We start from the raw sequence: 12,393 nt of genomic DNA on the forward strand, positions 1-12,393 counted from the left end.
CATAATCGAATGATAATCTCCAATAACATTATGGAGTATTTTTGTACAGTATATTTTCTATTCATAGGTCACAACTTTTTAAAATATAACTGAGAGCATGCTGAATGCTTTTTTGCCATGCCATCAAATACTCTTCAAAAAACATTTCTATGTCTGAACAATATTCTATAATATGCTCTTGTGATTTTCATAACCATCTCTCCATTGTTAGAAATTTAGAGAGTTTTTTTTCCTGCTTATGGACAATGATGCAGTGAAAAATCTTGAATAAAACTCTGCCTGCTTTTCTGGTTTATCCCTTCAAAGAGAGTCCTGAAAGTGGAAATTGTTGCTTGAAGAATATGAATATTTTTATTACTTCTTTGTGCACATTGTCAAACTGCTATCTAGAAAGCTTGAAACAATTCCTGGGTCTGCCACCTTTGCAGAATGACTCTCTCCAAATCATTACTAGAATTTATTTCAATCTTTAAAAAATCTTTGCTAATGTATAGATGAATATGCTTTATTTTAATATGCATTCCTTTAATTGTAACCTGGCTTCCCTGGTGCCTCAGGGGTTAAAGCGTCTGCCTCTAATGTGGGAGACCTGGGTTCAATCCCTGGGTCAGGAAGATCCCCTGGAGAAGGAAATGACAACCCACTCCAGTATTCTTGCCTGGAGAATCCCATGGATGGAGGAGCCTGGTGGGCTATAGTCCATGGGGTTGCAAAGAGTTGGACACGACTGAGTGACTTAACTTTCAACTTTCTTTCCTTTAATTGTTACTGTTAATATTATTTGCATGTTTATTAGTGATCTCTATTTCCCTAAGCTAATGTATTAGTGATCTGTATTTTGTCAGATAATTTGTAATTCTCTATATTGATCTCTAGGAGCTCTTTATATATTAGGATATTAAACTTCTATTACACTTGTTATAAGCACTATTCTAATTTGTCATTTACTTTTTTAAAATTTTGGTATAATTTTTGGTTTGACTTGGAGAAGTTTCAAATTTTATATGGGTAATTCTATCAAACATTTCATTTTGAGCTGATTTATTTTATTATAGTAGTCTTCCACTATTTTAGTGTTTAGACGGAGGAGCCTGGTAGGCTGCAGTCCATGGGGTTGCTAGGAGTCAGACATGACTGAGCGACTTCACTTTCACTTTTCACTTTCGTGCATTAGAGAAGGAAATGGCAACCCACTCCACTGTGCTTGCCTGGAGAATCCCAGGGACACAGGAGCCTGGTGGGCTGCCATCTATGGGGTCGCACAGAGTCGGACACAACTGAAGCAACTTAGCAGCAGCAGCAGCAAGCCTTTCCTATCTACTGAGAAGATAAATATCACTGTGTTGTTCAATTATTCACATTTAATTTTAAATCAATATGAAATTATATATGCTCTCAGGATTGAAAATTCCCTTTCTAATGAGCTAACAAAGATTTCAGCATCATTTATGGAATAGTTCATTATTTCCTCCATTGATTTTTCTCCATATTATTTTTTTCTTTTTTAAAAATTTATTGTTAGTTGGAGGATAATTGCTGTACAATGTGTTGGTTTCTGCTGTACAACAACGTGAAGCAGCCATAAGTAGACATATATCACCTCCCTCTTGAACTTAATAGAGTTAGGTTCTGAGGTGTTTTATTGACCTGCGTTGCTATCTGTCGGCAGTTAACATATTAATGTAGATTTACATGTTGTAATGTCTGTTGTTCTTCCCTCATTATCCTTTAATAGAAAAAAATATATAAAGCTCTTCATTCCTGTTTATTATTCTAATTGAACATGAAAATAATTTTGTTCAGCTTCCTTCAAAATTTAATCATGATTTCACTGTATATGAATTAATTTGGGAACACAAATCTTCTTAAAATACTCAGTTTTTCCTTCTGGGAATATGGTATGTTTCCCCATTTACCCCAATACTCTACATCTCTCTTCAAGGTTCTGTGGTTTTAGCTTGCTTGTTTAAAGACATGGACAATCTATTTCTTGCTAGGTTTATAGTATTTTTTTGTGTGTGGTTTATTCTTTCCAGAGGTGAGTGGGGTCTCCCTTTTCTCACATCCTGCTTCATAGCTCGTTACTTATTGTATTTTGGAAAGTTTTCATTTTGTATATTCACTTTGAATTCAATAATGTATTTGAACTATTGCCATTCTAAATGTATCTCAGTTAATTTTCCTTGTTCCTGTCATCCCTCCTCCCCATCCCAAGAGATAACCCTCTTTTGTGCAAAAATGTTCATTTCTCCTTGCTTTCAATAGTTATTTCTCTTCTGTATGTTTCATATTTTTATCATGTTAAATAATATGTTAAATCAACACATATGTTCAACTATTTAACTGTTAAGTGAAATATTTCCTGAGGGGTTAAGTATTTTTATTATGTTAACAAAGTATTCTTCTTGTCCTCCTAGTTTTTTAATGGTTAACAAATAATCAAGGATGAGTATTGCCTTTTATCAAAAACCTTTTAAGTTCTTTCTGTTTTAAAACGTTTGGCCTATTGTCGATGTGCATTATATTAAGAGATCACCATGCATTTCTGACATTATGATGAAAACAGCTAATATCTATTTATGCTTACTATGTGCTGGGAGCGGTGATGAGTGCTTTCCATGAAATTACCTTACTTAACCTTGATGACATTCCTGAGAGATAGGTCCTATTATAAATTGCAGTTTATAGACCATAAATCTGAAGCACAAAGAGTAAAGTATTGACTTTAGTAACATACCTATCAGTGGCAGGCAGTTTGAATTCCATAGCTTATGTTCTTAGTGTTCCATATGGTGCCTCTGAACTTGACTTGGAGGACCATCCTTTCAATGCATTGCTCAATCTGAGTCACTGATATTTTTGTTAGGATTTTTATACCTTTTTTCGTCATTGAAATTTAACTATAGCTTTCTGTTTGGAACTACTTTTCTAGGTTTTTGAATCTGAATTATGCATATTGAAATGAAAAATTTAGTTTCAATAATTTCCTTTTTATATAAAAAAGCTAAAAGTTTATATGGCATTGAAATTATTCTTTCTTTTTTAAGAACTCCCTAATAAATTTTCTAACTTCAGAGACATTCTTGGATACAGTCTTTTGATATATTTTAGCTTCTTTCTCATTCACGGACATATTAAAAATTTCTACTTCTTGAGTAAATTTTGGTTATTTATAAATCCCTAAATTAATTCATCTCAGAAATTGTAAAATTTATTATTACAATGGAACATGATAGTCTCATATTGGTATTCTCTTTAATCCAGTTCCTTTCTCATTTTAATACTGTCTATATATTTTTACTTCTTTTCCTTAATTTTAACTTCAGTTCAGTTCAGTCGCTTAGTCGTGTCCGACTCTTTGTGACCTCATGAATCACAGCACGCCAGGCCTCCCTGTCCATCACCAACTCCCAGAGTTCACTCAAACTCACGTCCATCGAGTCGGTGATGCCATCCAGCCATCCCATCCTCTGTCATCCCCTTCTCCTCCTGCCCCCAATCCCTCCCAGCATCAGAGTCTTTTCCAATGAGTCAACTCTTCGCATGAGGTGGCCAAAGTACTGGAGTTTCAGCTTTAGCATCAGTCCTTCCAAACAACACCCAGGACTGATCTCCTTTAGGATGGACTGATTGGATCTCCTTGCAGTCCAAGGGACTCTCAAGAGTCTTCTACAACACCACAGTTCAAAAGCATCAATTCTTCAGCACTCAGCTTTCTTCACAGTCCAACTCTCACATCCATACACATACTGGAAAAACCATAGCCTTGACTAGATGGACCTTTGTTGGCAAAGTAATGTCTCTACTTTTCAATATGCTATCTAGGTTGGTCATAACTTTCCTTCCAAGGAGTAAGCGTCTTTTAATTTCATGGCTGCAATCACCATCTGCAGTGATTTTGGAGCCCCCCCAAATAAAGTCTGACACTGTTTCCACTGTTTCCCCAGCTATTTCCCATGAAGTGATGGGACCAGATGCCATGATCATTGTTTTCTGAATGTTGAGCTTTAAGCCAACTTTTTCACTCTCCTCTTTCACTTTCATCAAGAAGCTTTTTAGTTCCTCTTTACTTTCTGCCATAAGGGTGGTGTCTTCTGCATATCTGAGGTTATTGATATTTCTCCCGGCAATCTTGATTCCAGCTTGTGCTTCTTCCAGCCCAGCGTTTCTCATGATGTACTCTGCATAGAAGTTAAATAAGCAGGGTGACAATATACAGCCTTGACGTAGTCCTTTTCCTGTTTGGAACCAGTCTGTTGTTCCATGTCCAGTTCTAACTGTTGCTTCCTGACCTGCATATAGCAGGTGTCTATTTATTTTATTGGTAAATATTTTTATTGAATATATTATTTTAATTTTCCTTCTGTTTTCTAATTCACAATCCTTGGCTTTAAAAATATTTTTACTTCCTCTATGTTTCTTTTGTCAGAGCTTTAGTCTTATTGCATCTTTTAATATCTTAAGTTATATTCCTATTTAATATATTTGTATCCTTTTTTATTAATAACAAAGCTATGTATAGTTAACAATCTAAAGGTTTGGGTATGCTATGTTATTTATAATTTTTTTACCAAAATAATTTAAAATAACGTTATAAACCACGTATATGGTTTTTGCCATAAGCTACTAGTACGTTTGGGGCTTCTCTGGTGGGTTAGATGGTAAAGAATCTGCCTGCAATGTGGGAGACCTGGGGTTGATCCCTGGATTTGATCCCTGGGTTGGCAAGATCCCCTGGAGCAGTGAATGGCTACCCACTCCAGAATTCTTGCTTGGAGAATTCCATGGACAGAAGAGCCTGCAGGCTACAGTCCAGGTAGTCACAAGGAGTTAGACATGACTGAGCAACTAACAGTTTCATTTTTCAATACCACTCTTACCACTATTACTTGTTACATTCTCTTAGTGATATTTTGGCTTCATTTTCTCTTTATTACCCCAAATGGGTGCTAAATTAATAATAATCTAAGACTAAAGGAGAATTTGCTAAGCTATTTTTTTTTGTACTACAATAGCAAGCAATCAGAATTAATTTGTTTCTTCAAGCTACTGAGTCTTCTGACCTATACACATAGACTTTCATAGCTTTTGAAAACTAGAAAACTTGAGGAGAGCTTGTTGTTGTTGTTCAGTCACCCAGTTGTGTCTAACTCTTTGCGACTCCATGGACTGCAGCATGCCATCCCCCAAAGTTTGCCCAAGTTTATGTCCATTGCATTGGTGATGCTATCCAGCCATCTCATCCTCTGATGCCCTCTTCTCCTTCTGCCCTCAATCTTTCCCAGCTTCAGGGAAGAGAGCCTAGGCCCTTAATCAAATACAAGATGAATCCAGAGTTGGTAAATAACCTTCTAGTCAAATTAAAAAAATTAATGCCATATAATTTCTAGAGCCAGGGTAAGTCTTTTGAATGAATGACTTAATAACCTGATAGAGCTGCCAAGAAGTTACTTTTAGCAGCTCCAATCTGGAAAGTTCCCTCTGGAAATCCATTGATATCTATACTAGAGAGGTATTCTTTTTTTATTAAGGAAATTCATGAGATTGTCATAATTTTCAGTTGCTTGTATAAGAGATCAACAAAACGGAAAATCTAAAAAACAGAATCCATTTGAAACATGATATGAAAAAGTGATATTCTGGAAATTCATAGCCTTAAAGATAAAGTACCGGTCCCATCCCACCCCATACCATCTAAGCAACCAGGGAAGCCTGGCGTACCACAGTCCATGGGATTGCAAAGAGTTGGACATGACTTGGCGACTGAACACACACACACACACCACCCCCATGTGAACACACCTCTCAGGATGCATAAACTGCCTTGTTTTCTCCACTAATTTCTTCTATTGCTTTGCCCTGAAATCATGTGGATGTTGAGAACAGACACATACTCTCCCCGGGTGATGTCTAATTAATATTCTGGAATGAGATGGTCTCTCATTCACAAAACTCAGTTTCCTCTTTGTACCTTTCCATGCCCTGTCACTTTGTGTCTAAAATGACATATTTTTGGAGGGGAAATGAGAAGCTACTCACTTTGAGAAAGCAAATCAATCTCTTCCTTTCCTTTTCATTTCTAATCATTAGTGTATGAGTTCAAATCTGGCTTTAGAGTCAGAAGAAAGTGATGTTGTCAGTAAAGGAATTCAATGGCTACTGACAGAAAATCATTTGGAATTTGAATTGTATTGATATTGAGCTAATTTTCCTAAAACATTGCTCTCTTTGTATTAATTCTGTCTTCAAAATTCTCCAGTGGCTCACCTTTGCCATTTCAGTCCTTCACAACCTTTTCCCCATCACGGCAAACACAGGAAATTTTCCTGAGCACAGAGATAAACTGACAGGTATCCTTGCAGCAGAAAGAGGCTGACTCAGGGGCTTTCTCTGTGTTAAGCTCTACTTGGCTGCCCCAAGTGAAAAGAGATCAGTACATTGGAAAACTCTGGCATCCTGGACAAAGTGAAAAATTCTACTTTATTCCACTATCTGGCTGCCAAACTATCAGTCTTCTACATTTATTAGTTCCCTATATGACGTTTCTTCTGTTTCAGCTATTTATTCATTCTATGCAAAATAAGCATTGCACTTTAAGGTCTCTGTAACCTTTGCTTATACCTTTTGATTTATATGGAAAAGCGCTCTCATTCTCTCTACTCGTCAAAACCCTGACCATCATTCAAGATCCCAACTCACAGCTCACCGCCTTTCTAAAACCTTTTCTGACCAAGTCAGAGAAAGCAAGTAGTGTTATCAGATGACTTTTGGGAATCTGGAAGGTCCTCCTGCAGGATATGGGTATGAACAAGGCCTTGAAGGATGAATAGGAATTGAAAGGTGGCAAAGAGGGAGATGAGAAGGGGATTTCACATTCAGGGGCTTGCATGTGGCCCAGGAGATCATAAATACCAGTTTCACCTGGAAAGATTTTGAGTGGTTAGGTCAGCATCAGGACAAGAAATCTCTGTGCTTACAAAGCAAGTCAAGTGATTCTGATGTGTAGCTATATTTCAGTGCCCCTGTTTGCAGCAGACTGGCATTACCTGTCCAATAAGGTTTTCTCATACTTATTGTCCTGGTGGCAGCTCTGGTCCTTCTGGCCCCAGCACTTCAAGTTCACAGGCACAGTGGGATGTGAGATGCCAAGCTGGATAAATTGGGGTCTCTGGGTCTTTATACAAAGAGATTTGGGGAAAAGCTCTCTTGTTCTCCTTTAAAATACTATGCTGAAATGATATAAACTCAGAGACCCACTTTTTTTTTTTTTTGCTGAAGGGGAGAAAGTTTGCCTTCAGCAGAAAAATAAAAAGCAATAATCGGAGCCAGAGCAGAGCCCCAACAAGATTTTTTGAACCTTACGATTAGGCTGTACCTGATCCAATCCCACCCAGATTTATTCTGTTATTTGAGCCAATAAATGATCACTTTGCTGTTTAAAGCAGTTTGCATTGGGTGTTTATGACTTAACAACTGAGAGAACCTGAGGCAGTAGTACGGGGTACAACATGATTAGTGGAGAATGAAACTAGAATGGTGGTTGAGGGTTCCAGAAGGCTGAGTAGCCTGGCTGAGGAATCTGGATTTATTCTGTAGGCCTTGGGGAGTAACTGACATTTAAAACAGGAGAGAACAAGGTCATAAAGCTGTGTTTAAAGAAAGAACTGGCCACAGGGTACAGAGAAGAGAGGAAGAAGGAATTAAAGGAGGCCACAAGAATCAGTGTGTCCACTGTGAATGGGCCTCTGAACCTACTGAATTGGAATACTTTCTGATTGCTGGTGAAAGGTCCTAATTGTAGAAAGGCCATTAAGCAGAATTATATTGCATATGTAAATATGCACCTGTATTTAAGAAGACAGACATACAGACACAGAGAATCCACAGAAGTAAGCTCAGTTCAGTTCAGTTCAGTTCAGTTGCTCAGTCATGTCTGACTGCGACCCCATGAATCGCAGCATGCCAGGCCTCCCTGTCCATCACCAACTCCCGGAGTTCACTCAGACTCACGTCCATCGAGTCAGTGATGCCATCCAGCCATCTCATCCTCTGTTGTCCCCTTCTTCTCCTGCCCCCAATCCCTCCCAGCATCAGTCTTTTCCAATGAGTCAACTCTTCGCATGGGGTGGCCAAACGCATGAGGTGGCCAAAGTAAGCTCAAGTATGGCCATTTCTGCAAGAAAACGAGAGTGGCCAGGAAAAGACATCCTGAGGTAGGACTGTTAAGAGTTAAGCAAGGATGGAGGAAGCACTAGCTTGCTGGGCAGGAATACAGAGCTGGCATCAGGCTGGGGAAGATGGTAAGTATCTCACTGCCTCACTCCCTACATTGTGTCAAGTACTCCAGGAATATGACTATTGCTGCCTCGCTTCATGCCTGTGTTGCAGTTCTCTTTGGCTATTCCTGCTGTGTCTTAACTTCCAGCTTCTCCCGGCTCCGAGTCATCCTTCCTATCACTGGCAAAGATCTCCTGCTTAAACACAGACCTGAGCATGCCATAACCTTGCCTCAAAATCATAAAAAGATCCCTCTCTCCCACGGGATATCATTCAAGTCCTTTAGTGTCTCGTGTGACACCTTACAAAGGGCCCAAGCCACCCTTCCTGTCTCGTTGCCCATTATTCCTCCAACACTCCACTCTTCCTGTTGTTTAGCTGCTAGGTCATGTCTGACTCTTTGCGACCACATAGACTGCAGCATGCCTGGCTCCTCTGTCCTCCACTATCTCCTGGAGTGTGCTGAAATTCATGTCCATTGAGTCAGTAATGCTATCCAACCATTTTATCCTCTGCCACCCACTTCTCCCTTTGCCTTCAATCTTTCCCACCATCAGGGTCTTTTCCAATGAGTCAACTCTTTGCATCAGGTGGCCAAAGTACTGGAGCTTCAGTTTCAGCACCAGTCCTTCCAATGAATATTCGGGGTGATTTCCTTTAAGATTGACTGGTTTGATCTCCTTGGAATCTCTCAAGGGACCTCTCAAGAGTCTTCTCCTGGACAATTGGAAAGCATCAATTCTTCAGCACTTAGCCTTAATCATGGTCCAATTCTCACATCTGTACATGACTACTGGAAAAACCATAGCTTTGACCATACGGACCTTTGTTGGCAAAGGTTCACCGCTTTTACTTTTCAAGTAGGCCCTGTTCTTTCATTACTCTCTGTTTTTGTTCCTGCTCTTATCTCTTCCTGAAAAACACTTCCTTTCTAGTTAATTCTTACTCATCCCTTCTGTGGAAAGTTCTTCAGGGCTCCCAGTGACAGTGGCTTTCTGATCCCTTTGCTCATGTCACCTGTCTTCTGGACAGTGAGCATCAAATGATGAGATCGCTGCAGAGAGGGCCTGTGCTTCGTTTCACTTTATTTATCTTTGTACATCCTACCCCTGCACTGTGCACCATAAGGGCTCCATACATCCAGGCTGATTCAATTAATTGTCAATAATATCCCTACGCTTTCAGAAGCAAATGCCAGTTCAGCCAAGATGACCTCTTAAAAATTTCCTCCATAAGATTCAGCATGAAGGCCCATAGTTTTCTGGATTGTTCTTATAAGAACCTCAGATGGTTGTAAAATTGTTCTCAGTTCCCGGGTCTCCATACAAACATACTTCTTCCAAAGTAAGTCCTTTTTCTTTCCAGGTGCCTCCTGACTCGGTTGAGTCTGTGGAAGAACTCCTATAAGATGTCATTTCCTTGACTGAAGCTACGATTTTAGCCCAGCATACAGAATCATCACCATCATTCATTGCTAAGACTGTGGCATGGTGCTTATCTGCATGTAGTCATTCCTCTGGGAAGAAATAATGCATTATTAACACAGCTTTATTATCAGGCCCAAGTTTGGCAGACAGAGCAACATTAGAGGATAATTGGAAGGACAACTGATTTGTTAGCAAAATGTTGCTTTTTGGCTAATGAATCATTCTGATTTTTGCCCTGACAGCTCAGTAACAAGCTCGAAGATGATTTTGTTTCAGACCATTAAACTTTGACAAACCAGTTAATAATTACAGCCAGAGCCAGCAATCTGTGGGGATTACTGCAATTATGAACCTTATATGTAATTTTTAAAAATCATTAGTTGAGACAAGGTGAGTCTGATGATGGAGGGGCTGATGACTGACAGACTCCATCACTTTGCAATACACAAGGTAAAAACAGCTTCTGGGAGGACTAATCCATCAGCAGAAGCGCTTTGCTGGGAAGATGGAACAAGAGCAGTAAAGGTTATTGCACTCAAGCAACAAGCCCTGTTTGAGAAAACACAAAGCTGCTCTTTGACTTCTGTTTTAGAGGTTGGAGGTCTTTTCTCAATGGAGAACTAAATGGAACTGCAGGAACAAACCAAATAGACAACAAGGCAGGTCTCCTATGGTCTGGGTTCCCTTCCTATGCGTTACTGGATTGTTGCTGCATTCAAGATGATCATGCCAAGTGAAGTAAGTCTGAGAAAGTGAAATATCATATGATATTATTTATGCATGGAATCTAAAAACATGATACAAATGAACCTATTTACAAAACAGAAACAGTCTTGCAGACACAGAAAATAAACTTACGGCTACCAAGGGGGAAGGTGTATGTGTTAGTTGCTCAGTCGTGTCTGATTCCTTGAGACGCCATGGGCTGTAGCCTACCAAACTCCTCTGTCCATGGGATTTTCCAGGCAAGAATACTAGAGTGAGTTGCCCTTTCCTTCTCCAGGGGATTTTCCTGACCCAGGGATTGAACCTGGGTCTCTTCTGTTGCAGGCAGACGCTTTACTGTCTGAGCCACCAGGGAAGCCAGGGGAAGGTAGCGGGGAGATAAATTAGGAGTTTGGGATTAACATAAACACACTACTATATATAGGCTAGATGATCAATAAGGACCTACTGTATGGCACAGGGAACTCTACTCAATATTCCATAATAATCTATATGGGAAAAGAATCTGAAAAAGAATAGGCATATGTGTATGAACAATGAAGACATTTTGCTGTCCACCTGAAATTAACACAACATTGTAAATCAACTATGTTCCAATATAGAATAAACATTTTTAAAAAGGATCTCATTGCGAGGTGCCTGTCCTTTCTTCTTACACCTCCCCAATATTCATTTCAAGCCCAGGTGGTTAAGATAAACTAATGGAGCAGAAGAAGTGAAGACTATAAAATTACACATCAAACAATAGCACATCAGTGGGCCAGACTGTGTCATCTGGTTTACAGACAAAGTCCAGGTCCTCAGTCTGGAGACCCTTTCAATCCAGCCTGCACCTCTCCATTGTCATCCTATTATACTTCCCTTTTGAACCCTTATGCTCTAATCTAACTGGAATGTTCTTCAAATGGGCCCCACTTTCTAATCTCTGTACCTTAGCTCTCCCAGGAATGGCCTCTCTTGTGCAATTCATTTCTACATGTTCAAATTTTACTCACTCTCTCAATCTCAGTTTCCTTACTTGTCAAAACGATGTAGATTATATCCAAGTTAAGACCCTTTCTCGTCTTCAGTTCTGTGAGTCTGAGGCGTTTTCACCAAACTGTGGTTGGTACACATACGATCTGGTGGCACTGTGGGGCCCTAACCCCCTTTCCTATTCTGTATCCCCTAGGTGGGCACATTGCTGGGAGTCTTGCTGTCATCACGGATGCTGCCCATCTCTTAGTTGACCTGACCAGTTTCCCGCTCAGTCTCTTCTCCTTGTGGCTGTCATCAAAGCCCCCCTCCAAGCAGCTAACTTTTGGATGGCGCCGAGCAGGTATAGTTCATCAACTGAGCATCTCAGTGAGGCGGAGTAATGAGTGAGCATCACGGTGAGGCAGAGTAATGCAGCAGAGTCCAATCAAGGATGAAAATGGAAGGGCTGAAGCGAAGCTTCGTTTGAAAATCCCTTAGAGGCACATCTCTGGTGCACAGAGTGAAATAGACGTGTATGTGGGAATGTGTACTCTCAGTGCTAATTCCACTAAGAGCCAGATTCATGGCGGCTACCTCTACTCTGATGGGACAACAGGAGCACCTGTGTCCTTTTAGCAGCCACCTCAGCCCGAGAATCTCAGTGTGTGGTAACAGCCATGATGCTATTCATTAAATGACTTGGCATCTGGGAGAGAGGGCGGGGTGAAGCTTCTGACATTTTGCAAAATCAAGCACAGAGAGCCCAGAGAGTTGGAAAGACGGAAGAACTTCCCATAGAGGGGTTGGGAATAGAATATGGACTTTCCAGTTCACATGGTGTTTAGCCATTCAGTGGATGGTTCAGCTGGATATCTTGTTCAAACAACCATCAACAACCACAAGAAAAGGAGAAGGAAGAGGAGGAAGAGGGGAGGAAAGTTTACTCTTTGTCTTTTCTTAGACCTGGGTCTTTGATGGGGTGATGGCTTGCTCTTGTCTAGGAAGG

General features: G+C 40.0%; 1 protein-coding gene across 1 annotated transcript in view; it reads left to right on the forward strand.

Annotated features, from left to right (window-relative positions):
- The window catches only part of LOC120860715 (zinc transporter 8-like), a 39,709-nt gene that overhangs the window by 10,486 nt on the left and 16,830 nt on the right, over positions 1–12,393 (forward strand). Inside the window, exon 3 of the mRNA XM_040236462.1 lies at positions 11,602–11,748. Coding sequence (XP_040092396.1) covers positions 11,602–11,748 — 147 coding nt within the window. The remainder of the gene's footprint in view (positions 1–11,601; positions 11,749–12,393) is intronic.

This window comes from Oryx dammah, unplaced genomic scaffold, assembly GCF_014754425.2.
Source record: "Oryx dammah isolate SB20612 unplaced genomic scaffold, SCBI_Odam_1.1 HiC_scaffold_11164, whole genome shotgun sequence".
In the NCBI taxonomy this organism is placed as follows: domain Eukaryota; kingdom Metazoa; phylum Chordata; class Mammalia; order Artiodactyla; family Bovidae; genus Oryx; species Oryx dammah.